Source organism: Salmo salar, chromosome 29 (genome assembly GCF_965601325.2).
Source record: "Salmo salar chromosome 29, fSalSal1, whole genome shotgun sequence".
NCBI lineage: Eukaryota > Metazoa > Chordata > Actinopteri > Salmoniformes > Salmonidae > Salmo > Salmo salar.
In genome coordinates this window covers 30,436,834-30,463,837 of record NC_138319.1, presented here as the reverse complement: position 1 = coordinate 30,463,837, position 27,004 = coordinate 30,436,834, and the positions used below count along the sequence as shown (strand labels likewise).

The window sequence follows — 27,004 nt, the reverse complement described above, 5'->3', positions numbered from 1 at the left end:
CATAAACACACTAAAACATTCAGTATGGGTAGGGTTTATATGGAGGCACATTTATTCCTACACTATTTTTGTGTTTTCTTATTTTCTTTTAGATGAGGGGGCAAAATGAGCTTTCACTCAACTCACATCAACAAACAGAGCATAACCCAGATCAATCCAGCCTTAGACACACACCACATATCCCAGACCAATAGAACATTTATAGGAACAGTCGGGGGAAAGGTCATGGAAAAAAATGAAATATGGAACCTATCTATATCATTAATTAATAACAAATACCTCACATACTTTCTCATCCTCTCTGACCATATTGACACCTTGGCCATCTAGTGATTACAGAATGTATATTTCTAAACAAGCCACATGGGGGAGCCAGTACCCTTAATTTCTCTGCTGCGGGACAATGTGGTTTCTGGGTTAGTTCTATTAAGTCTGTATTTTTTCAGAACTATGTCCATGTTCATGCAAAAGCAGACTAAAGCAGAGGCTACAATTCAATGACAATACTGTTCTGTTATAATCACAATACACAGCTTACATTGTCTAACATGTATACACCATTTGAAAGTCTCTAAAGAAGTTCAATAAGATTCATTTGACAAATACAACTGAATTTAAACACCAAATTTGACAGTTTTCATATACTATCATATCATGACAGTAATCTCAAAAGACTAAAAGCCACTGCAGAGTTGATTAAGAACTAAATATATAGTTAGTTATATTATTGACATACATTATGCTCCAGTAAAGCACCACACCACAAGCAACATGGCAACACGTGAACATCATGTGTTACAGACACAGTCCTAATCGCTTTGAGAAACACATACTGTATATAATGTACACGTTGATTAGCAAATCTCTCACTCCATCTTCAATGATGAGCCTATGGAAGGCTTAAATACATACTGTCATTTACACCATGATAACACAGGCTCAGAGACTAGGAATAATCGAATGATTTATAGATGCTTCAATTTACACAGATTACTCAATTTCTAGACTACCGAACTGGAGTGAAAACCTATGGCACTAAATAGGGCAAACTCAAGTTTTGACACTACCATTGAATGCATGATTTACGAGTTACGCATAGAATGTATATCTCAAATGAGTATTTTGCCCATCGAACAGACTTTCTGTTGTTTTTTGTAGTTGTTATTCGCGGGTCGGGTGCTGTACACTCAGGGGGAGGGTTCCGGGTACGTCTTTGTGGAAGGCGGAGCCAGCAGGAAGGAGGGGCTTGAAGTTGACTTGATAATCTATGGACCCTGAGGAGGAGACGGGATAGGAGTGTCTGGAGACGCTGTGAAGAGAGAGGGAAAGGGGGGAGATGGGGGAGAGGGGGAGAGAGAGAGAGGGAGAGACAGAGATGGAGGGGAGAGAGAGAGAGAGAGAGAGAGAGAGAGAGAGGAGAGAGAGAGAGAGAGAGAGAGAGAGAGAGAGAGAGAGAGAGAGAGAGAGAGAGAGAGAGAGAGAGAGAGAGAGAGAGAGAGAGAGAGAGAGAGAGAGAGAGCAAGACAGAGAGAGCAAGACAGAGAGATGATGTTGGGCCAGACTGAGTACTCTGAACCAAGGGGAAAAACTATAAGATGCTGTGATACAGTACTCTGAACCCAGGGGACAGAAAATGAGATGCTTTCATACGGTATTTGGCCCGTTGCACATTCATGGAAAATACAGTTTAGACAGTGAGCATGAGAGAGAGAGAGAGAGAGAGAGAGAGAGAGAGAGAGAGAGAGAGATGAGCCACAGCAGAGGGACAGAGAGAGACAGAGAGGGTAATATGGAGCAGTCATGGTTGCTTGCCAGTGAATGCCCATGAATCTTGCCTATCTGAGGAACAACTTCGTGTGTGTGTGTGTCTTACCTATCTGAGAAGTGTGTGTAGCAGGCATGGGGCTGATGACCAGTGTGTGTCCAGTCAAAGGGTCCTGGGCTAACTGGGTGTGGCCTGGTTGGTGCAGGTGGGCGGGCTCTGATGCCAGACCTGGAGACAGGCAGACAAACCAGCCAATCAAGACGCAGGAGAATATATTTACCATTAAATGTGCACTCTACTACTCACCTCCAAGTAGCGTCATAACTATCTATATTACTTAACAATATTATTAATGTGATGTTATCATACAGCCACCTCCCAGCAGCATCTCCTGCAGTAGGTTGTCTATCTTGGCCAGGCCACAGAGTTTAACAAGCTGCAGTTGTTCTATCATCTGCCAGGTGATGGACTGTAGAGTAGGAAGCAGTAGCAGCAGCTCTCCAAACCTCCCTCTGGAGTCATACTGACGGTCGTTAATATAGTCCTCTAGACTCATCTGGACCTGCAGACGCATCGCCTTGATCTTACACGGATCCCGCAGAGACTTGGCATCTGGAGAGAAGGAGAGATGGACGGATGAAGGGATGGATGGAGAGGGAGAAAATGTATTGATGAATGATATGAAATGAATGTGTGAAGACTTTTGGTGTCCGGGTGGAACAAAAGGAACAGAGAACAGTCACATGTCAATGATTAACAAAACCACCATTCAAATTAACTTTATTCAGTTGAGTAAATAAAGCTATTGTGTAGTGTGTGTGGTGTGTGTGGTGTCAGTGATGTGTATGAGTGTGTGTGGTGTGTGTGGGTGTGTGTGGTGGGTATGTGTGTGTGTGTGGTGTGTAAAAGTGTGAAAATACAGTATGGAAGGTTGTCTGGTTCGGGAAACGTTCAAGTGCTTTACCAGGGTCAAAGAAGACGAGTGCCTTGAGAGCAGCGTACTCATGGTCATCTATCTGGATGTCCTGGAAGGGCAGGACCAGCTCACCTAGAATACGGTTAGCTACACGACCGATCTCTGGCTCTGCACTGCTGCCATGGATCACACACCCATTACCTGGAGAGGGAGAGAGGGGAGGGATCCATGTGTGTTATGGGAGGGGGGTTGAGTGTGTGTTAATGGAGGGGGGTTGAGTGTGTGTTATGGGAGGGGGGTTGAGTGTGTGTTAATGGAGGTGGGTTGAGTGTGTGTTATGGGAGGTGGGTTGAGTGTGTGTTATGGGAGGGGGTTGAGTGTGTGTTATGGGATGGGGGTTGAGTGTGTGTTATGGGATGGGGGTTGAGTGTGTGTTATGGGAGGGGGTTGAGTGTGTGTTTTCCATGTGTTATGGGAGGGGGGGTTGAGTGTGTGTTATGGGAGGGGGGGTTGAGTGTGTGTTATGGGATGGGGGTTGAGTGTGTGTTATGGGATGGGGGTTGAGTGTGTGTTATGGGTGTGGGGTTGAGTGTGTGTTATGGGAGGTGGGTTGAGTGTGTGTTTTCCATGTGTTATGGGATGGGGGTTGTGTGTGTTAATGGAGGTGGGTTGAGTGTGTGTTATGGGAGGGGGTTGAGTGTGTGTTATGTGAGGGGGGTTGAGTGTGTGTTATGGGAGGGGGTTGAGTGTGTGTTATGGGAGGGGGGTTGAGTGTGTGTTAATGGAGGTGGGTTGAGTGTGTGTTATGGGAGGTGGGTTGAGTGTGTGTTAATGGAGGGGGTTTGAGTGTGTGTTAATGGAGGGGGTTTGAGTGTGTGTTAATGGAGGGGGGTTGAGTGTGTTATGGGAGGTGGGTTGAGTGTGTGTTATGGGATGGGGGTTGAGTGTGTGTTATGGGAGGGGAGTTGAGTGTGTGTTATGGGAGGGGGGTTGAGTGTGTGTTAATGGAGGGGGGTTGAGTGTGTGTTATGGGATGGGGGTTGAGTGTGTGTTATGGGAGGGGGGTTGAGTGTGTGTTATGGGAGGGGGGGTTGAGTGTGTGTTATGGGATGGGGGTTGAGTGTGTGTTATGGCATGGGGGTTGAGTGTGTGTTATGGGTGTGGGGTTGAGTATGTGTTATGGGAGGGGGGTTGAGTGTGTGTTTCCATGTGTTATGAGGGATGTACTATTTGTGTGTGTCTGTTAGTGATTTCATTATTTTATTTTATTTGGTTGACTGCTAGTCTTTCTAGGGTCCGACATGACGAAAAAAACATTACAGACAAAAACCCTATACAATTTACATACAGTACATTAAAAAAAAAATTAAATGTAGTGTGTGTGTGTGTGCATCTATCAGTTACACATACTGTACATGTCGGTACATACACACAACAAGTAGGTCACATGGGGTAGAGGCGTTGTGCCGTGAGGTGTTGCTTTATCTGTTTTTTGAAACCAGGTTTGCTGTTCACTTGTGCTATATGAAATGGAAGGGAGTTCCATTGCAATCAATGGCTCTGTATAATACTATATGTTTCCTTGACCTGGGGGACTGTGACAAGACCCTTGGTGGCATGTCTGTTGGGATAAGTCTGTGTGTGTCAGTGCTGTGTGTAAGTTGACTATACAAACAATTTGGAATTCTCCAACACTTTAATGTATAATAATTTATGTATGTTTCTTATAAAAAGTAGAAGTGACACAGTCGGTCTCTCCTCAACTCTTAGCCAAGAGAGACTGGCATGTGTAGTATTAATATTTACCCCTCTAATTACAATGAAGAGCAAGATGTACCAATCTGTTCTGGGCCAGCTGCAGCCTAACTAGGTCTTTCTTTGCAGCTCTTGAGCACAAGACTGGACAATAATCAAGATAAGATAACACTAGAGCATGCAGGACTTGCTTTGTGGAGTGTGGTGTCAAAAAAAGCAGAGCATCTCTTTATTATGGACAGACCTCTCCCCATCTTTACAACCATTGAATATATGTTTTGACCAAGACAGTGTACAATCTATGGTAATAAACAAGTAATTTAGTCTCCTCAACTTGTTCAACAGCCACACCATTCATTATCTGATTCAGCTGAGGTCTAGAACTTAGGGAATGATTAGTACCAAATAGAATGCTCTTAGTTTTAGAGATGTTCAGGACCAGTTATGGTCAATAATATCAGACTGCACTGAAATCTAACAGTACAGCTCCCACAATCTCCTTATTATCAATTTCTTTCAACCAATCATCGGTCATTTGTGTCATTAAAGTACATTTTTGGTGGCCCTTCTCTATAAGCATGCTGAAACATTTGTGTCAGTGCAGTACATTTAATCTGTTATTAATGTGTACAATGTGTGTCTGTTAGTACCTGCGTTGTGTGTATGTACCACTACTTACTAACTCATTATTTGGATAGTTTTACCATCTACAAATCATCTGTAGGGTCAATCCAAGTAAAGTGTCGTCCATGTATTTATCTCTGATAAGAAGTGCTTAAGTCAGAGGCCTCCATAGATAAGCCTTGGTCAATGATTATCAGGGTATAATAACAGTCTTGCAGGGCAACGACCTGTTAGACTTAAAACAAGCTTGGCAAAGGGAGTATGGCAGGTTTGACTGGGTGTAACTAAGGCATGAAGGAGAGGTGATTGGTCAGTTCTTACCAAGGAGCAGGAAGTCCTTATAAGGCATTGACCTCTTGGCGACCCCAAGTAGAAGGTGTTCCCCTGCATGAGCTCTGAGCAGACTCACCTGGACAAACACACACACACGCACAAAACAAAACACACACACACGAAACAAAACACACACACACACACACGAAACAAAACACACACACAGCATGAGAAACAATGACATGAGTGACCAAACACCGGGCTACAAACATCTCAGCATCATTTGACTCTAAATCATTAGCTACGGACTGAAGCCAGAAACATTACTTTGTGTTTGTGGAAGGTCACAGGCACATTCAAAAGGCTTTAGTTGAGTTGTGGCAAAACTTTGACAACCACTGTTTTGTTTCAGTCCCAGTTCCAGTCACTACTTGGTAGTCGTGTAGTTGGCCTAGCCTGGTCAGGTTGTGTACCTGGTCATCCAGGGGCAGCTCTCCGAAGGCAGGAATGTACTTGGCCCCATTCCACCAACACAAGCAGCTGTTGTCTCATGGAGTCACAGACATCCCCCACACCGGCTGACTTCTGTTCTACTGCACCCCTGGGACTGGACACAGTGATCTAGAGAGAGAAGGAAGTGAGCTGTCATACAGATGAATGGAGACTCTCATGATGATATTAACCACCTTCTACATGATTACTTAGAGCAATTGTATTTGTCCTGTATTTGTGTGTGTGTGTGTGTGTGGTGTGTGTGTGTGTGTGTGTGTGTGTGTGTGTGTGTGTGTGTGTGTGTGTGTGTGTGGTGTGTGTGTGTTACATGTTGAGACAGGGACTCCGCCTGGGCAAGAACAGTGATAGGTAGGATATCCTGATTGTCCTGAATGCTTCTTCTGGAGCTGATTCGATCTCTTTCATTCTGAACCGCTGAAATACACACACACATACATCAGATGAGATATATCACTATGACATTTCTGTGTTAACATTTCCCACAGCTAGTGTGGAAGACTAACAACCGCATGGATCTGGATAGATTCAAGTCCCCCTGAATTTGCTGATACCATCCTAGCAAAAGAGCTGTGTAGAGAGGTGAAGTCAAACGTTAACCAATAGCAGCCTTGAACAACATGTTTGAAAGGCACATGATTTGGATGTCATTAAACTCTATGCCAAGGTTATTGGGCCCATAAACACACACACACACACACACACACACACACACACACACACACACACACACACACACACACACACACACACACACACACACACACACACACACACACACACACACACACACACACACACACATACAATCCAACTCTGATACACCTCATAAACACAACGTTCTCTGAATAATTACTTCTGGTTTATAGAAGAGTTCGTTTCAGACTCCCAGACTCCCAGGGGTAGCTTCAGCCTCCCAGCCACCCAGCATCCATAGTTTCAGCCTCTTAGCCTCCCAGAGCTAGTTTCAGCCTCACAGATTCAAATACTTAGTTTCAATCTCCCAGCATCTATAGTTTCAGCCACTGAGCCTCCAAGACTTAGTTTAACACTCCCAACCAAGCAGCATCCATAGTTTCAATCTCCCAGCCACCCAGCATCCATAGTTTCAGCCTCTTAGCCTCCCAGAGCTAGTTTCAGCCTCACAGATTCAAATACTTAGTTTCAATCTCCCAGCATCTATAGTTTCAGCCACTGAGCCTCCAAGACTTAGTTTAAGACTCCCAACCAAGCAGCATCCATAGTTTCAATCTCCCAGCCACCCAGCATCCATAGTTTCAGCCTCTTAGCCTCCCAGAGCTAGTTTCAGCCTCACAGATTCAAATACTTAGTTTCAATCTCCCAGCATCTATAGTTTCAGCCACTGAGCCTCCAAGACTTAGTTTAAGACTCCCAACCAAGCAGTATCCATAGTTTCAGCCTCCCAGCCACCCAGTATCCATAGTTTCAACCTCCCAACCACCAAGTATCCATAGTGTCAGCCTCTCATTCACCCAGCATTCATAGTTTCAGCCTCCCATCCACCCAGTATCCAGTGTCAGCCTCTCATTCACCCAGCATTCAGTTTCAGCCTCCCACCCACCCAGTATCCATAGTTTCAGCCTCCCAGTCACCAAGCATCCACAGTTTCAACCACCCAACAACCCAGCATTCATAGTTTCAGCTCCCAGCCACCCAGAATCCATACTTTCAGCTACCCAGTATCCATAGTTTAAGCCTCCCAGTATTGATCGTTTTAGCCTCCCAGCCACCCAGCATCCATATTTTATACCTCCAAGCCACCCAGTATACATATTTTCAGCATACCAGTATCCCAGCAACACAGTATCCATAGTGTCAGCCTCCCAGCCACCCCTTATCCATAGTTTCAGCCTCCCAACCACCCCTTATCCATCATTTCAGCCTCCCAACCACCCCTTATCCATCATTTCAGCCTCCCATTCACCAATCATCCCAAATTTCAGCCTCCCAGCCACCAATCATCCCAAATTTCTACCTCCCAGCCACCCAGCATCCATACTTTCAGCCTCCCAGCCACCCAGCATCCATACTTTCAGCCTCCTAGCCACCCAGTATCCATCGTTTCAGCCTCTCAGCCACCCAGCATCCACAGTTAATACCTCCCAGTATCCATCGTTTTAGCCACCCACCATCCATAGTGTCAACATCCCAGCCACCCAGTATACATAGGTCCAGCCTCTCAGCAACCCAGCATCCAAAGGTTCAGCCCCCCAGTATCCATCGTTTTAGCCACCCAGCATCCATAGTGTCAACATACCAGCCACCCAGTATACCAAGTTTCAGCCTCCCAGCTACAAAGCATCCATAGTTTCAGCCTCCCAGCCACCCATCATCCATAGTTTGTAACTCCCAGCCACCCTGCATATGTAGTTTCAACATCCCAGCCACCCAGCATACATAGTTTCAGCCTATCAGCATCCCAGTATACCAAGTTTCAGCCTCCCAGCCACCCATCATCCATAGTTTCAGTCTCCCAGCCACCCAGCATACATAGTTTCAACATCCCAGCCACCCAGCATACATAGTTTCAGCCTCTCAGCAACCCAGTATACCAAGTATCAGCCTCCCAGCCACCCATCATCCATATTTTCAGCCTCCCAGCCACCCGGTATACATAGTTTCAGCCTCACAGTACCCAACATTTTAGCCTCCCAGCCACCCAGCATCCATATGTTATACCTCCCAGCCACCCGGTATACATAGTTTCAGCCTCCCAGCCACACAGCATCCATAGTTTCAACCTCTCAGCAACCCAGTATCCATAGTTCAGCCTCTCAGCCAACCAGAATCATAGTTTCAGCCTCCCAGCCACCTTGTATCCAAAGTTTCAGCTCCCAGCCACCCATAATCCATAGTTTCAGCCTCCCAGCCACCTTGTATCCAAGGTTTCAGCTCCCAGCCACCCAGAATCACTACATTCAGCCACCCAGCATTCAATAGTTTAAGCCTCCCAGCCACCCAGTATATGTAGTCTCAGACTTCCAGTATCCATTGTTTCAGCCTCCCATCCACCCAGTATCCTTAGTTTCAGCCTCCCAGCTACGAAGCATCCATAGTTTCAGCCTCCCAGCCACCCAGCATCAATAGTTTCAGCCTCCCAGCCACCCAGCATCCATAGTTTTAGCCTCCCAGCCACCCAGCATCCATAGTTTCAGCCTCCCAATATCATAGTTTCAGCCTCCCAGTCACACAGCATCCATAGTTTCAACCTCCCAGCAACCCCAGCATCCATAGTTTCAACCTCTCCACAACACAGTATCCATAGTTTCAGCCTCCCAGCCACCCAGCATCAATAGTTTCAGCCTCCCAGCCACCCAGCATCCATAGTTTTAGCCTCCCAGCCACCCAGTATCCATAGTTTCAGCCTCCCAGTATCATAGTTTCAGCCTCCCAGCCACACAGCATCCATAGTTTCAACCTCCCAGCAACCCCAGCATCCATAGTTTCAACCTCTCCACAACACAGTATCCATAGTTCCAGCCTCCCAGCCACCCCTTGTCCATCATTTCAGCCTCCCAGTCACACAGCATCCACAGTTTCAACATCCCAGCCACTCAGTATCCATCGTTTTAGCCTCCCAGTCACACAGCATCCACAGTTTCAACATCCCAGCCACCCAGTATCCATCGTTTTAGCCTCCCAGTCACACAGCATCCACAGTTTCAACATTCCAGCCACCCAGTATCCATCGTTTTAGCCTCCCAGTCACACAGCATCCACAGTTTCAACATCCCAGCCACCCAGTATCCATCGTTTTAGCCTCCCAGCCATCCAGCATCCATAGTTTCAACATCCCAGCCTTCCAGTATCCATAGTTTCAGCCTCCCAGCCACAAACCATCCATAGTTTCAGCCTCCCAGCCACCCAGCATCCATAGTTTCAGCCACCCATAATTCATGCTTTCAGCCTCCAGCCACCCTGTATCCATAGCTGCAACCTCCCAGCAACCCGGCATCCATAGTTTCAGCCTCTCAGCAACCCGATATCCATAGTTCAGCATCCCAGCGTCCCCTTATCCATAGTTTCATCCTCCCAGCCACTCAAAATCCATCGTTTTTTAGCCTCCCAGCAACTCAGCATCCATAGTTTCAACATCCCAGCCACCCAGTATACATAGTTTCAGCCTCCCAGCCACCCCAGCATCCATAGTTTCAGCCTCTCAGCAACCCAGTATCCATAGTTTCAGCCTCTCAGCAACCCAATATCCATTGTTTTAGCCTCCCAGCCACTTAGCATCCATATGTTATACCTCCGAGCCACCAAGCATCAATAGTTTCAGCCTCTCAGCAACCCAGTTTCCATAGTTTCAGCCTCCCAACCACCCAGAATCCATAGTTTCAGCCACCCAGTTTCCATAGTTTCAGCTTCCCAGGCACCCAGCATCCAGTGTCAGCCTCCCAGCCACCCAGCATCCATAGTTTCAGCCTCCCAGCCAATCTGTATCCATAGTTTTAGCCTCCCAGCCTTCCAGCATCCATACTTTCAAACTCCCATCCATCCAGCATTCATAGTTTCATCCTCTCAGCCACCCAGTATGCATATTGTCAGCCTCCCAGTTTCCATAATTTTAGCTTCCCAGCCTCCCGCCACATGGCAGGTAGCCTAGTGGTTAGAGCGTTGAACTAGTAACCGAAAGGTTGCAAGATCAAATCCACGAGCTGACAAGGTAAAAATGTGTCTTTCTGCCCCTGAACAAGGCAGTTAACCCACTGTTCCTAGGCCGTCATTGAAAATAAGAATTTGTTCTTAACTGACTTGCCTAGTTAAATAAAGACACATTTTCTTTTAAATAGTTTCAGCCACCCAGCATTCATAGTTTCAGCCACCCACCATTCATACAGTGGTTTCTCCTTTAAAAGTTGCAGCACACCTTGCAAGCTGCTTGTCACGTCCTGACCAGTAAAAGGGGTTATTTGTTTTTGTAGTTTGGTCAGGGCGTGGCAGGGGGTGTTTGTTTTGTGTGTTTCGGGGTTTTGATGTATGTTCTATATTTTCTATTTCTATGTTTATTCTAGGTTTCTCTTTCTATGTTGTGTTTTTTTCAATGACCTCCAATTAGAGGCAGCTGGTGGTTGTTGTCTCTAATTGGAGGCCATATTTAGTGTGTTCGTTTTCACTTGTGTTTGTGGGTGGTTGTTTCCGGTTTAGTCTGTGCACCTTACTGGACTGTTATCGTCGTTATTTTGTTTAAGTGTGTTTACCTTCAATAAATACGAAGATGAGCAATATACCCACTGCATATTGGTCCAATGATTTCTCCTCTTCAGACGACGAAGATTATGACACTGCTGCAGCATTCTGTGGCACGTTATTTTATTTGTCAGCCATTTTTTCTGTTAATGCAAGTTAGTGCTAGTTTTACCACCAGAGGGCATATTTTACAAGTATTTGATAGTCTTCCATATTGGCATTACAAGAGAATCTAAAACCTTTTTTGTAATAACATAGTATATGGGATTGATTTTAAGAAATTTGGCTTAATTCATTTGATTAATATTATGGTGTTTCTATTCCAAGAAAAATGACAAATTAAACCCTCAGTGTTTCCATTAGAATGGAATGGAAAATATGGCGCTGTACAACATGACGGTCGGGAGTAGGCTACAGCATTAGAGGATTGGAGGATTCTAAATTAATATCTAAGGGGCATAACATTTCCACACCCTAATTGTAGTGTAACCAAACTTTCAGTTGAGCGTACTTGCTCTTTGCCTTCTCTACTTCTCTACTGGAAGTTGATGCTGTTGCTATTCAACCTCTTGCTAGCTAGTTAGAATAACAAATTACTAGTTAGACATTTTTCAACTTTGGGTGTTTTCTTAAATTCAATCTGGAGTGCCTGCGCTAATAAATTCAAAGCATTGTCAGATTGTCAGTTTGTAAATTCAGACCGTTTCGCTCTCGGAGCGCACACTGGACATTCGGGCCGAGGAGTAGGGTTGATTTGAGCGTTCTGGCCTTACAACGGCAGTTAAGCACCCAAGCTAACGTTGGCTAGCTTGCTAGCTACTTCCAGACACAAATGAGACCACTCTGACCATTTTACTTGCCCTAACAGAGCTGGATAGGCAATTTTCTTGTTAACCAGAGTGTTGGTGACTGTAACTGTACTGCTGGAAACAATTTAATTGCACTTTTTTGCCGACATTTACTGACACCGAACGTTTTTATTCAACGGGTGTTGAGCGCTCGTAAATTCATTATTCTGAGCTCTGGTACACTCAGATGAGAGTGCTCTGAAATCGGAGTAGATAGCCAGAGTGAAATTACGAAAGCACCCGAATGACCATTGAGAACGCACAACGACTATACCATTTAGCTATGCTAAGAATGACGGGAATAATCAAGTCAATTAAAGTTGGGTAGTTAGATTGCCTATAGTTAATATACTGGCAAGTTTGATGTATAACTACTAACGTTAGGTAGATAGCTAACATACCTGTCACGCTCTGACCTAGGAGAGCTGTGTTTTCTCTGTTTAGTTAGGTCAGGGTGTGATAAGTGGGTGGGCATTCTATGTTTTTGTTTTCTATGTTTTGGCCGGGTATGGTTTCCAATCAGAGGCAGCTGTCTATCGTTGTCTCTGATTGGAAGCCATACTTAGGCAGCCTGTTTTTCCATTAGTTTTTGTGGGTAGTTGTTTTCTGTTTCTTTTGTTTCTTTTGTCAAAGTGTTCGTTTTCATTAAAATACAATTATGAGCACTCAACACACAATACCGGTACATACTGCTGTAATGATATGCTATGTGGTTCGTTACTTTTGGTGCACAGTCGATAGCGCACTGGACTTCGGGCAAGAAGTTTGAGGGTTCGAAACCTGCTCCCTGTTTGTTTCATTTGAAGTCGTGCACAATTATCAGTTTATTATTTGGTTTATATTGCCCATTCATTGTCAGTTAGAGACACAGAAGTGCATTGGGACCCAAAGGCATGATCAGTGCTCTAACTCCCCCTTGGTCGGCAAATCTGGTTATTCACAGGCAAATTGTTATATGCTACGGAGGTACATTTCTGTCAATCAAAAATAATTGTTCTGAAAGCAAAAACGAGGCTTCAAAGTAAAAAAAAAAAATTGCAATCAAATATTTGTAATAGAGCGCAAAACTTTATGCATTTTATTCCCCAAAAATACTTCGAGAACAAAAAATGTATTTGAAAATAAAACTCCAATTTAATTTCGCTATCAACCACCCTCCATTTTGGCCATTTTTTGAGAGTCAGTTTGGCTACAACAATACTGTTCAGCCTTTCTTTCCAACACAAAAGAAGTCATAGCGGACACCTACGAAGGACTGTGTGATGATGGTATCTCAGGTGAGCAGCACTGGGCGTTCTTCTGTCTAACTTCTACATAGCTAGTAGTTAGCTCCTACGATTCAGTGTCAGTTAATAACATTCTACTATATTACATACATACATACATACATACCGTAGAATGATAAATCATGCAATTATTATTCTCAGATTAACCAAAAACATTTAGCTACGAACGCCTGTTCTCGCCATTTTCAGTTGAACTCATCTAACTTTCTTTCATGGCAACTCATAAGCAGGCCACGTCCTATTTGTTTCAGAGTCAATATATAATCATATTTCATGACAGTGTAACGGTTAGCGTTTTTTACAGAAGGATGAAAGAACAAAATGTCTGTCATGAAATGCTAATCTGATACGTCAGATGAAGAGTTAGACCAGAAAGTCAGCGCCATTAAGGCAAGGATGCCCCATGCGGGCTTTAGAATGGTCAAATGAAGTCTCAGAGCAATGGGCCATCGTGTACAATGGCAAAGAGTTTAACGAGTCTTTGCAGCATGTAGACGGTGCAGGTATCATTGCCAGAATGATCCAGCTTCGTTGCATTGCTTGGCAAAAATACTCTGTTCCTTCTCCCCTGTCTCTCGTCCACATTGATACAAATCATAAATTGATAAGGTACTACGATGTATAATGTCTCCATCAAATCTAAGAAGTTAGTTTAAAAATGGGTCAAAAAAAATGTCATTTTTGGGTCAAAAATGTAGATATTGCCAGATGTCTGTTCACTGTCCGAGGAACAGGCCGTGGAAGCTTTACTGCTGGCAAAAGTGTCCATAACCAGAGGTAATTAAACTGTTCTGTGTTCTTTTTCTCTCTTCCTCTCTGCCTGTCTTGTTGTACATGGAACCTGTCTCACATTGATTAATTAAAAAACCCTTAAGATGTCAGCTGCTAATTTTCAGATTTACACTACAAACACTCAGCCATTTTCACTGAACTCTCAAGCACCTGTTGCTGCCAAGTCATGATTTCCCTGGGGGTTAGCCTTGCAATAACTAAGTGGTGAGACACATAGCCCTCTATATTTAAATGTTTCACGTACACTCAGATAGGTGTCTGTGTTACATACAGTCAGTAACCACTCACAGAGGCACACACAACTTGCATTTCTATAACTTCGGACCCACCTCGGTGTTTAGTATTCATGGAGGAAGACCATAGAACCACAGAGATTACCCCCCCCCCCCCCCCCCCCCCAAAACTATTTCATTTCTCTCTGTTAGAGTGGAACACTTATGGAGAGATGTTTGGAGTGCTGTGACATGTCAGTACTACAACTTGCTGCACAGTTTGGAGGAAGAAGGCTACCTTGACCTGTCGAATTCTATCCCCCTCTTCTGTGTGGGATATGTGTTCCTACCTCGTCTGCGGGCAGATCTGCAGCATTTCACGGAGAGTTGGAATTATCACCCTTTAAGTACAGAGGCGAACCTGACCCCTCACCAGCTATTGCCTTAGCACTACACAACTGATTCTGTACTCTGTATTCTGTATTCTGTACTTTAAGTACAGAGGCGAACCTGACCCCTCACCAGCTATTGCCTTAGCACTACACAACTGATTCAAATGATCACGTCATCATCAAGCTTCAAGTGATATTTATGTATTCATTTGTGATCTGATAATGTAAAAGTCTAATAATGATATTATCTTCTATTGTTTGTCCTCATGTGTCTGTTTTTCAGCATAAAGTACTCTGTAGCCACTTAGTGTGGACACCAGGTGAGACTACACACACAGATTCCTGTTGAACACTGTCTCTTTAACTACCTTATTTTCTCAATAACAGTCTCTGTCCTTCACTTCATCCCTCTGCCCCTTCTCCCTAAATCCTCTAGGTTATATCAGCTGTGTTGGTGAACTCCTCCCGCATCTGAACTGGCTGACACAGAGGGCACAGCATGATCATAGGTGAGAGGTCCCATTGTCGGGTCAACAGGAAGTATAATTTAAGATATGCTTTACATTGAAATACAGATAGAGATGTAGTAGTCCCAGAGTTAATGATCCAAGGTCAGTTTTGCATTTCACCTCCTGATGATTATGATTACTGACTGTGTTAGAAAAAAAACAAAACAAAGCTTAATCATGCTCTCTCTCTATCCATTTGTCTCTCTTCTGCAGGTATGTTTTGATGTGAGAGAGGAAGCCAGTCCCATCATTGCCACCTCACCCGCACTTAAGATAACCTTCGGGCCGACTGGGAACCGAAGGCTGGTTAGAAGACACCACTAGAGACACTATTATGTAATCGTGATGAACTGAGAGAATATTAGGGTAGTACTATAATTCATTAATCATATGCTGTCTTCCCTGCTCCTCTGTTTTACCTCTCTCCCCACCTCCTCTTTCTTCCTCTTTTGTTTATAATGCACACCATATGTGCATTGAAGTACAGATTGAACTTGTATTTATAATATAATATTACAATTATAATATTTATAATGCATGTATTATATATTTATAACACCTGGATAATGAACTTCTTTCAATAAAGCATTTCACATTCTCCACTGGTTGAAATTAAGTATCTCATTGAAATACTACACCTATCCTGTGTCCTCAGATTAATGCAGATGAAGGGAGTTAGATATGTATAGGAAGTGTAGTGTACTGTTTTTATCTGTGTATATGAATTACAAATCAGCCTTTACTTAAATCATGTTTCTAGTCTATTGCATAGTTACAATGTGGAATCATTGATGTCCCAGGAGCAGGAGTTGTAAACACTGTTTTAGTGTATAATTGTAATACATACATGCAGACACAGCATCATTCAAAGAATGGAGTTTGATACACCTGGTATTAGATATGACTGAAAAAGAATGTCTCACAGAGATTCATACCTGAACCGTACCTTTATTTGCCAAGGAAGATCAATGAATATATTCAATGTACAGGCTACAATGAGGGGGATCTCATGCGTGGTAATAACTACAGTACATGTATATAGGACTTGAATCCTTGGCACAATAAAGTTATTATATTCTACTCAATCCATAGGCTTCATTAATGTCAATCAGACTTGAAGTCGATACATCAACTATGATAGCTGAGGTTCATAGGTTCTGAACTAATATTCATACCAAACGTTTTCGTGTCCATACACAGATCGGCTACATACTGTAGCTCGCTACACATCCATAGGCATACAGTTATTTTTATCCTCCACTACACAATAAGAACTAAATAGTTAGCTAGCTATGTTATTTCAGCTGCATTGCATGGCAAATATAAGCAAGGCAAGCTTACACAATTGTACATTCAATTTGCAGTAAATGCTTTAGTTAGCTAGATTCTTTACAGCCACTATTTTACAAGATGACAGCCTGGTTTGCTGGTTTTCTCAGGAGTCCCTAAAACATTAAACAACACAAATTACAATTTCATACTCATGTCATAACACTAGCTAGCTAGGTGGCTAATGTTAGCAAGTCAGCTAACTTGCTAAATAGCGATTTTAGTAAATTAACTTCATGACCAAAAAATATGCACAATCATTTGCACAATGTGCACAATCATCATATTCCTCTCAATTCTACATTTTTTGCTTGACTTGTTATGACATTATAATTACTTACATTTGCATCCACGGTAATGTTTTGTCAGCCATCTTCACTGAAGAAAGTCACCAGCGACGGATGGCTCGCGTCAAATTCGTCATTGGAACCACTTGATATCATTGGTCATATGAAATCCTTCGGACCCAAATGCATAATGAGTGCTCTAACTCCCCCTTGCGTTGGTCTGGAGCAATGAAGCCGTGACGCTGGATACCTCTAAGTGGATACCTCTAAGTGTAAGCTCACAACTTTTAAAGGAGTATCCATCGTTTCAGCCTCCCAGCCACCCAGCATCTTTAGATTCAACCTCCCAACCACCCAGCATCCATAGTTTCAGCCTCCCAACCACCCAGTAAGCATAGTTTCAGCCTCCCAGTATTCATCGTTTCAGCCTCCCAGCCACCCAGCATCTTTAGATTCAACCTCCCAACCACCCAGCATCCATAGTTTCAGCCTCCCAGCCACCCAGCATCAATAGTTTCAGCCACCCAGCAACTATAGTTTGAGCCTCCCAGCCACCTAGCATCCATAGTTTCAGCCCCCCAGCCACCCAGCATCCATAGTTTCAGCCTCCTAGCCTCCCAGTATCCATAGTCTCAGCCACCCAGCATCCGTATATTCCGCCTCCCAGCCACCCAACATCCATAGTTTCAGTTTGTGAGTACAGAGTTAGTGCTGGGCTGGAACAAAAGTCTGTACATTGATGGTATTGTATTGATATTCATTAGTACTGGTCTGATGTGGCCAACCTTCTTTCTTCATGCCAGCTCTGAAACACTGGTGGAGCCTGCAGAACCGACACTGGTTCCTCTTGTCCTTGTCGACCACACACTGACGGTTAAACCTGGAGACGCACAGACAGATACACATACAGGATCCCTGTCAATATTTGAACTCTATGGGCCTTCCTTGTAGTTCTGTTCATTCCAGCACCACCAACTAGTGACTTCTCTACCTGCAGCAGCGTAATGATTACTGTGACGTTAACATCTCATATTATGTCTGATGTTATCGTAGACATAGGCTCTGGTGGATGCAGCTGTAGGCTGAACACACACACCTACCTGCAGGAGTAGATGTGGTTCTTGCGTATGGAGCGTCTGAAGAAACCTTTACATCCGTCACAGCTGGAGGCGCCATAGTGTTTCCCTGTAGCTTTGTCTCCACAGATAGCACAGTTACCGTTCACTACATCTGCCTGGGACAGGCCCGGCTCCGCTGGCATACTGTCTAGAACACACACATTACCAAAAGACTGGGTTAGCCTGCTGAGCTTAAGTCTAGGTGTTAGTGCAGGGGAGCTAATGCACGTTTTATGGTCACAGTAAAGGTTGCACGCACAGACGCGCTCACCAGACACACACATCCTTCTGGAATCAGAAAAACCTCTTCAGTTCAAATAGGGAAATCAGTAATTAGTTTTGTGCATGGGAAATCAAGGTGTCTAGACAGAGGAAGAGAAGGACAGGGACTCTGTAGCTTTGTGCTAGCTGACTGCTATCTGCCTATTACAGTATGGTGGACAGTGGGAACTAGTTTGATTAGGACAGCTTTCACCTGGTTTATTTGTTGAAATTGTGGTGTTGAGGTTGTGCCTAGTGGTTACTTTTTTTATTCTTCTTGTTTTATTTGTAATGTAATTTTTTCTTCCTGTTTGTGTGAAAATGTTTGTACTCAGGGTACTACTGGGAATGACACTCTGGTCTCAATTGGGCTACCCTAAATAAATAAAAGTTAATACAAGATCTGAGATACATGTGAAAGACAGCAATAATTTTAAACCACACTCCAAAGCCATGTTATCTGGGTTTTTTGTATCTACATGGAATCAGATAGGAAGTCAAGAGAAGGGACCTCAAAACTCTAGAACCAGGCCAAGTCACAACCCCTGCAGACCCAGGCTGAGAACAAGAACCAGTGTTTTTAGACAAAGACCCAGGCCACATGTGATTTGACATGGTCTCAAGACCAAAACCATCAGATCACATAACAACAAAGACAACAAACACAGGAATATATCTAATCTAAAGTAATCTGTGCATTCATATCTCAACTCACACCAGACATTTTCCTGCATACACCAACCATGTCCAAGGTGGAAGAATACATCTTGACAATGCCAAAGAGAATAAAGTAAATGTTTGACCAACTTCCCTTTAATATTACTTTAATCAGTCGTGTTGAGATGACATCAGTGGATGTCCCAACTTCTTCTCATACTGTAGGCCCACAATAAACCTGTCTTTACGACACACTGCAGATTCCTATCGAAACAGACCTCTTATCATTCATGGATTATGAATGAATGGATAATACAATATTCAACAGTTTTTTTAAATTGCATTAGGGATTGTGAGTGTATAAGCAGAATGACAAATGACAATCATCAATGTTATTCAGACAGGTGAAGCTGATCTAATTTAGCCCCATGGAGCTGGATGGCAAAAATAATTGTGTGCATATTTTGGCAATTTGATTGTGTTCTCCACACCGCATTTCTCCACACCAGCTTTTAAGCCATCAGTGTGCATTACAGAGCAATTATCTATGGAAATACAGCCATGGAGCTGGTTGGCGGCCATATTGGAAAACTGCCGCCCTAGAAAATCAAATCAAATTGTATTTATCACATGCTTCTTAAACAACAGCTGCAAATGCTTGCTTAATTAATGCTTACTTCCCAACAATGCAGAGAGAAAAATAATGAAAACTTTTGTTAAACACGAGGAATAAATACACAATGAGTAATGATAAGTTGGCTATATACACAAGGTACCAGTATCGAGTCGGTGTGCATAGGTACGAGGTAATTGAGGTAATATGTACATGTAGTTAGAGGTAAAGTCACTATACGCAGATAATAAACCGAGAGTAGCAGCGGCGTATAAATGGGAGGTGGGGGGGTCAATGCAAATAGTCCGGGTAGTCATTTGATTAGCTGTTCAGGAGTCTTATGGCTTGGGGTAGAACCTGTTAAGAAGCCTTTTGGACTTAGACTTGGCGCTCCGGTACCGCTTGCCGTGCGGTAGCAGAGAGAACAGTCTATGACGAGGGTGGCTGGAGTCTTTGCAATTGTATTGGCACCGCCTGGTATAGTGGTCCTGGATGTCAGGCAGTTTGGCCCCTCTGGATGTACTGGGCTGTACACTACCCTCTATATTGCCCTAAGGTCAAGAGGCCGAGCAGTTGCCATACCAGGCGGTGATGCAACCAGTCAGGATCCTCTCAATGGTGCAGCTGTAGAACTTTTTGAGGATCTGAGGACTCATGACAAATCTTGTCACTTTCCTGAGGGGGAATAGGCAATTTCGTGCCCTATTCACGACTGTCTTGGTGTGTTTGGACCATGATAGTTTGTTGGTGATGTGGACACCAAGGAACATGACGCTCTCAACCTGCTCTACTTCAGCCCGGTCGATGAGAATGGGGCGTGCTCAGCCCTCCTTTTCCTGTAGTCCATGATCATCTCCTTTGTCTTGATCACGTTGCGGGAGAGGTTGTTATCCTTGCACCACACTGCAAGCTCTCTGACCTCCTCCCTATAGGCTGTCTCAACGTTGTCGGTGATCAGGCCTAACACTGTTGTTTCATCGGCAGTCCTGTAGCTTAGCATCTGTGTCATCTGACCACTTCCATATTGAGCGAGTCACTGGTACTTCTTGCTTTAGTTTTGCTTGTAACCAGGATTCAGGAGGATAGAGTTATGGTCAGATTTGCCATATGGAGGGCGAGGGAGAGCTTTGTATGCGTCTCTGTGTGTCACATCCTGACCTTAGAAAGCTGTTATTTTCTATGGTAGAGTAGGTCAGGGCATGACAGGGGGGTTTTCTAGTTTAGTTTTTCTATGTTGTCAGGTTCTAGTTTTGTATTTCTACGTTGGGTTTTGTTTGGGATGATCTCCAATTAGAGGCAGCTGGTCCTCATTGTCTCTAATTGGAGATCATACTTCAGTAGGTGTTTTTCCCACCTGGGTTTGTGGGAGATTGTTTTCGAGTACGTGTATGTTAACTCTGCGTCACGGTTTGTTGTTTCTGTTATTCAGTTTATTTATATGTATTGCATAGTTTCACAGTGTAAATAAATGTGGAACGACACACACGCTGCACTTTGGTCCGCTCCTCCTTTCGATAACCGTGACACTGTGTGTGGAGTAAAGGTGGTCTAGAGTTATTTTCCCTCTGGTTGCACATGTAACATGCTGGTAGAAATTAGGTAAAACGGATTTAAGTGTCCCTCCATTAAAGTCCTCGGTCACTAGGAGTGCCGCCTCTGGATGAGCATTTTCTTCTTTGCTTATGGCCTTATACAACTCTTTGAGTGTGGTCTTAGTGTCAGCATTGGTTTGTTGTGGTAAATAGACAGCTACGGAAACATATAGATGAAAACTCTCTTGGTAAATAGTGTGGTCTACAGCTTATCATGAGATAATCTACATCAGGCGAGCAAAACCTTGAGGCTTCCTTAATATTAGATTTCTTGCACCAGCTGTTATTGACAAATAGACACAGACCACCACCCCTAGTCTTACAGCTGTTCTATCTTGCCGATGTACGGAAAACCCAGCCAGCTGTATGTTATCCATGTCGTCGTTCAGCCATGACTCAGTGAAACATAAGATATTATAATTTTTAATGTCCCGTTGGTTGGAGAGTCTTGATCAGAGCTCATTCAGTTCATTATCCAATGATTGCACGTTGGCTAATAGGACTGATGGTAGAGGCGGATTACCCACTCGCCGTCGGATCCTTACAAGGCACCTCGACCTACGTCCCCAATATCTTCGTCTCTTGTTCATGCGAATGACGGGGATTTGGGCTTTGTCCGGTGTCTGAATTCGACACGTTAAAGTAAAAATCTTCGTCCAGTACGAGGCCTACCGTCAGCAAACTTAATGATGGTGTTGGAGTCGTGCGCTGTCACGCAGTCGTGGGAGAACAGAGAGTACAGGAAGGGACCAAACATGCACCCCGGAGGAGCATCCGTGTTGAGGGTCAGTGTGGCAGATGTGTTGTTGCATACCCTCACCATCCTAGGGGTGGCCAATCAGTAATTCCAAAATCTAGTTATAGAGGTAATTGTTTAGTCCCCGGGTCCTGAACTTAGTGATGAGCTTGGAGGAACAATGAGCTGTAGACAATTAACAGCATTCTCATATTAGATGTTCCTCTTGTCCAGGTGGTAAAGGGCAGTGTGGAGTGTAATAGAAATTGCATGGATCTGTTGCGGTCGTATGTGAATTTGAGTGGATACAGGGTGTCTGGGATGATGGTGTTGATGTGAGCCATGACCAGTCTTTCAAAGCATTTCATGGCTAGAGTGTCACGGCTGTCGAAGTGATTAAACCAAGGTGCAGCGGGTTGCGTGCTCATAATTATATTTATTATAGCGAACACGGAAAAACTATAAACAAAGAACGACAGCTAACAGATTTGCAGGCTAAACAACAGCAGTGCAAATACAACTACCCACAATCAACCAGGTGAAAACAAGCTCCCTATATATGACTCTCAATCAGGAACAATGATGTACAGCTGTTCCTGATCGAGAGCCACACAGACCAACAAAGAAATACACAAACTAGAAAAACCTAGAATACCAAAACAAGAACATACACCAAAACCCCGGAACACATAAATAAAACACCCCTCTACATACACATAACCCGCGAACCACATAAAGCAAATACCCCCTGCCACGTCCTGACCATACTACAATAACAAATAACCCCTATTACTGGTCAGGACGTGACAGTCCCCCCCCCCAAAGGTGCAGACCCCGTATGCACCTCAACAAAACCCCAAAAAATAAACCCCTAACTAAAGGGAGGGAAGGGAGGGTGGCTGCCGTCAATGACGGCTTCTGTGCTACACCCCCCTCCCCAAACCTCCAACAGTGGAGGTGGCTTAGGCTCGGGCCTAAGACCACCCCCTGACCAGTCCACTCCTCCCAAATACCTAGGCCTGACTCGTGTCACTGTAGACCCTGGACTGTAGGGCGACTCATTCGGTTCCGGGCCGTAGGCAGACTCACTCGGTTCCGGACCGTAGGCAGACTCACTCGGTTCCGGACCGTAGGCAGACTCACTCGGTGCCGGACTGTAGGCAGACTCACTCGGTGCCGGACTGTAGGCAGACTCACCTGGTGCCAGACTGTAGGCCGTCTCACTCGGTGCCGGACTGTAGGCCGTCTCACTTGGTTCCGGACAGTAGGCCGTCTCACTCGGTTCCGGACTAGACACTGTTGCCGGATACTCTGGACGAGGTACTGTTGCCGGATACTCTGGACGAGGTACTGTCGCCGGACACTCTGGACGAGGTACTGTCGCCGGACACTCTGGACGAGGTACTGTCGTCGGACACTCTGGACGGAGTACTGTCGTCGGACACTCTGGACGGAGTACTGTCGTCGGACACTCTGGACGGAGTACTGTCGTCGGAAGCTCGGGACTGAGCTGACGCACTGGAAGCCTAGTGCATGGGGCTGGTAGTGGAGCTACCAGACTGGAGACACGCACTTTAAGGCTACTGCGAGGAGCGGGAACAGGCTGAATTGGATTGGGCTGACGCACTGGAGGCCTGGTGCGTGGTGCCGGTACTGGATTTACCGGGCCGTGGAGGCGCACTGGCGGTCTCGATCGCACCTCCTGCACAACCCATCCTGGCTGGATGGAACTAGTAGCCCTGTACGAGCGGAGTGCTGGTACAGGGCAAACTGGGCTGTGCAGGGGCCTGATGGTTGCCGTGCGTAGAGCCGGCGTAGGGTAGCGTGGACCTAGGAGGCGCACCGGTAACCAGATGCGCTGCGCAGGCATCCTCCTACCAGGCTGGATGCCCACTCTAGCACGGCACTTGCGAGGGGCTGGGATCACTCGCACCGGACTGTGCGTGCGTATGGGCAAGATCGTGCGCACTTCAGCATACCTCGGCGCTCTCCACTCCATACGTTCCCCATAATAACCACGGGGAGCTGGCTTAGGGCTCACCCTTGGCCCAGCCAAACTACCCGTGTGCCCCCCCCAAAAAAATTATTGGGGGTGCCTCTCCGGCTTCCTCGCCAGCCGTGTTCCCCAGTAGCGTTCCCGGTCCTCACCAGACTTCCTCCATGGGCCCTCTCCAGCCAGAATCTCCTCCCAAGTCCATGACTCACGACAGTCCACCCGTTGCTCCTTCCTCCGCTGCTTGGTCCGTGTTTGGTGGGTAGTTCTGCCACGGCTGTCGAAGTGATTAGACCAAGGTGCAGCGGGTTGCGTGCTCATAATTATATTTATTATAGCGAACACGGAAAAACTATAAACAAAGAACGACAGCTAACAGATTTGCAGGCTAAACAACAGCAGTGCAAATACAACTACCCACAATCAACCAGGTGAAAACAAGCTCCCTATATATGACTCTCAATCAGGAACAACGATGTACAGCTGTTCCTGATCGAGAGCCACACAGACCAACAAAGAAATACACAAACTAGAAAAACCTAGGATACCAAAACAAGAACATACACCAAAACCCCAGAACACATAAATAAAACACCCCTCTACATACACATAACCCCCGAACCACATAAAACAAATACCCCCTGCCACGTCCTGACCAAACTACAATAACAAATAACCCCTATTACTGGTCAGGACGTGACATAGAGATACAGTTTAAGTTGGAAGTTTACATACACCTTAGGCAAATACATTTAAACTCAGTTTTTCACAATTCCTGACATTTAATCCTAGTAATAATTTCCTGTTTTAGGTCAGTTAGGATCACCACTTTATTTTAAGAATGTGAAATGTCAGAATAACAGTAGAGAGAATGATTTATTTCAGCTTTTATTTCTTTCATCACATTCCCAGTGGGTCAGAAGTTTACATACACTCAATTAGTATTTGGTAGCATTGCCATTAAATTGTTTAGCCCGGTTCAAATGTTTCGGGTAGCCTTCCACAAGCTTCCCACAATAAGTTGGGTGAATTTTGGCCCATTCCTCCTGACAGAGCTGGTGTAACTGAGTCAGGTTTGTAGGCCTCCTTGCTCACACACACTTTTTCAGTTCTGCCCACAAATTTTCAATAGGATTGAGGTCAGGGCATTGTGATGGCCACAATTTGTTGACCTTAAGCCATTTTGCCACAACTTTGGTAGTATGATTGGGGTTATTGTCCATTTGGAAGACCCATTTGCGACCAAGCTTTAACTTCCTGACTGATGTCTTGAGATTTTGCTTCAACTTATGCACATAATTTTCAAACCTCATGATGCTGATCTATTTTGTGAAGTGCACCAGTCCCTCCTGCAGCAAAGCATCCCCACAACGTGATGCTGCCACCACCGTGCTTCACAGTTGGGATGGTGTTCTTCAGCTTGCAAGCGTCACACCAAAGTGTGTTCATCTCCAGGAGACAGAACGCATCTCCTTCCTGAGCGGTATGAGAAAAACATAAGCAACATGATGTTCGCCAAAAGGCATGTGGGAGACTCCCCAAATCACTGTATTTAACTAGTGTAAAAAGATACTTTGAAAGTGAAAATATCCCAATTTTACTGCGATTTCTGTTGATGGTTTTTCGTCATTGGTGTGCTCATCAAGGTAAAAACAAAGACTATATGGTTTTTGTTGTTGTTCAAATTTTCTCCTCTAAAACCAATACAAAATTGTTAAGCTATTTTGGGGCCATGTAGACCCAACAAAAAGGAAGTCATGACCCAAAACGCATTATCACCATTGACCTTTAAGGCCGACGCAAGCCTTTGCTGAAATGGCACTATATCAGGTTTTGTTCAGCAAGACAAATTATACAGGTGTGCCAATTTTCACGCTTTTATACCAAATTGAACAATATGGTCTTTTTTGGGAGCTTATCTACTGGACTAAATGTACAATATCACATTTTAATGTCTATATGCAAGCTTACAAGGAAAAAGGTCAAGTTGACTTTAGGCTTTTTACTGAAGTCAGTATTCAGATATTGTATTTCTACAAATCATTTATTGACTGCTGGTAGAGGGATCAGGATGAAGAATATCTGACCTTACATTTCAGAAGACACAAACTGACCACACAGATATGATGCCAGCACCTGTTAACCTATCATTTTAGTAGACCGTGTGTGTGTGTCCAGTCCACTCACCTCCCCCACCATATAGGATGTCAGCGTGTTCGAAGCCCAGGGTGCTGTACGTTGGGTCCAGTCCCTCACTGTAGTTGGCTACATTCATGTCCAACAAGGAATTACTCACTGACACAGACAGATACTTCAACCCTCACTTTCTATCCCTCTGTCACTGTCATTCTCTCTCCCTCGTTCTCTCTCTTTCTTTCTCTCTCTCTCTTTCTTTCTCTCTCTCTTTCTCTCTCTAACTCTTTTCCTCTGCCTCCCTTTTCTCTGTCTCCCTTGAATTTGTTCCAATGTATTTTGCTAACACTATTTCTATTCCTTTACCACTTCTTGTCTGGCTTGGTCTCCCTACTCTTCTCTTCCTCTCTCTTTTTCGTATTCCTCTGTCACATTCAGTTCTTCCAACGTCTGGAGTGTAGAAGGTAAACTAAGTTCCCTGCCATTTGATTGGTACTTTTTTAAGAAAGTGGGTGGTGCCTTGGCAAAGACTTCTCACCTTATCGCTTCTTATTTAATCTGTCCTTCTTTCCCTCACTTATCACAGGGCTGGAGAGATGGATATTCCCTTCCCTCTCCAATCTCTCTCTTTTCCTGAGGCATATTGGCAAGTTTGACAGGGTGGAGACGATGTCATTAAGGGAGTGTGTGGGCATGCGTGTGTTGGTGTGTGTGTCGCCAGTATGCTGTGGCCTACATAGTCTGCCTAATCAAATCAATAGTCAAGCAATACAACAGCCTCTACCATGATCACATCTAATCTCCAGGGAGGCAGAGCACAGAGAAAAACACCACTGATAACTTCCATTGATTAATCAGACTCTCTAAGTGAAACTAGGGAATACCCATTGACTCCCATTAACTTCCCTCTATGGAAGCCACTGATCAAATCCTTCTGTACAGACAACACATATCTCAACACATATCTCCCTACTCTTACTACCAGTCACATAGTTTCACTGCACTAAATTCAGTGCCTTGCGAAAGTATTCACCCCCTTGGCATTTTTCCAATTTTGTTGCATTACAATCTGTAATTGAAATTCATTTTTATTTGGATTTCATGTAATGGACATACACAAAATAGTCTAAATTGGTGAAGTTAAATGAATAAAATTTGTTGTTTAATTAAAAAAAAAAAAAAAGTGGTGGGT

The 27,004-nt window shown here is 44.4% G+C and overlaps 1 protein-coding gene and 1 long non-coding RNA gene across 2 annotated transcripts; both read right to left on the bottom strand.

Annotated features, from left to right (window-relative positions):
- Positions 1–18: 18 nt before the first annotated feature.
- Positions 19–26,328, bottom strand: LOC106590549 (hepatocyte nuclear factor 4-gamma). Its single transcript, XM_014181659.3, is given in 11 exon segments — positions 19–1,309; positions 1,874–1,993; positions 2,141–2,377; positions 2,730–2,882; positions 5,382–5,469; positions 5,807–5,851; positions 5,853–5,954; positions 6,154–6,260; positions 17,495–17,589; positions 17,810–17,975; positions 25,867–26,328. Coding segments are annotated over 11 exon segments (1,245 nt in total). The 5' UTR covers positions 25,955–26,328; the 3' UTR covers positions 19–1,265.
- On the bottom strand, positions 16,022–17,470 carry LOC145865798 (uncharacterized). Its single transcript, XR_014383097.1, has 2 exons — positions 16,764–17,470; positions 16,022–16,538 (listed from the first exon to the last, which is right to left on the bottom strand). It is a non-coding gene; the product is annotated as an uncharacterized LOC145865798 (long non-coding RNA).
- Positions 26,329–27,004: the final 676 nt, after the last annotated feature.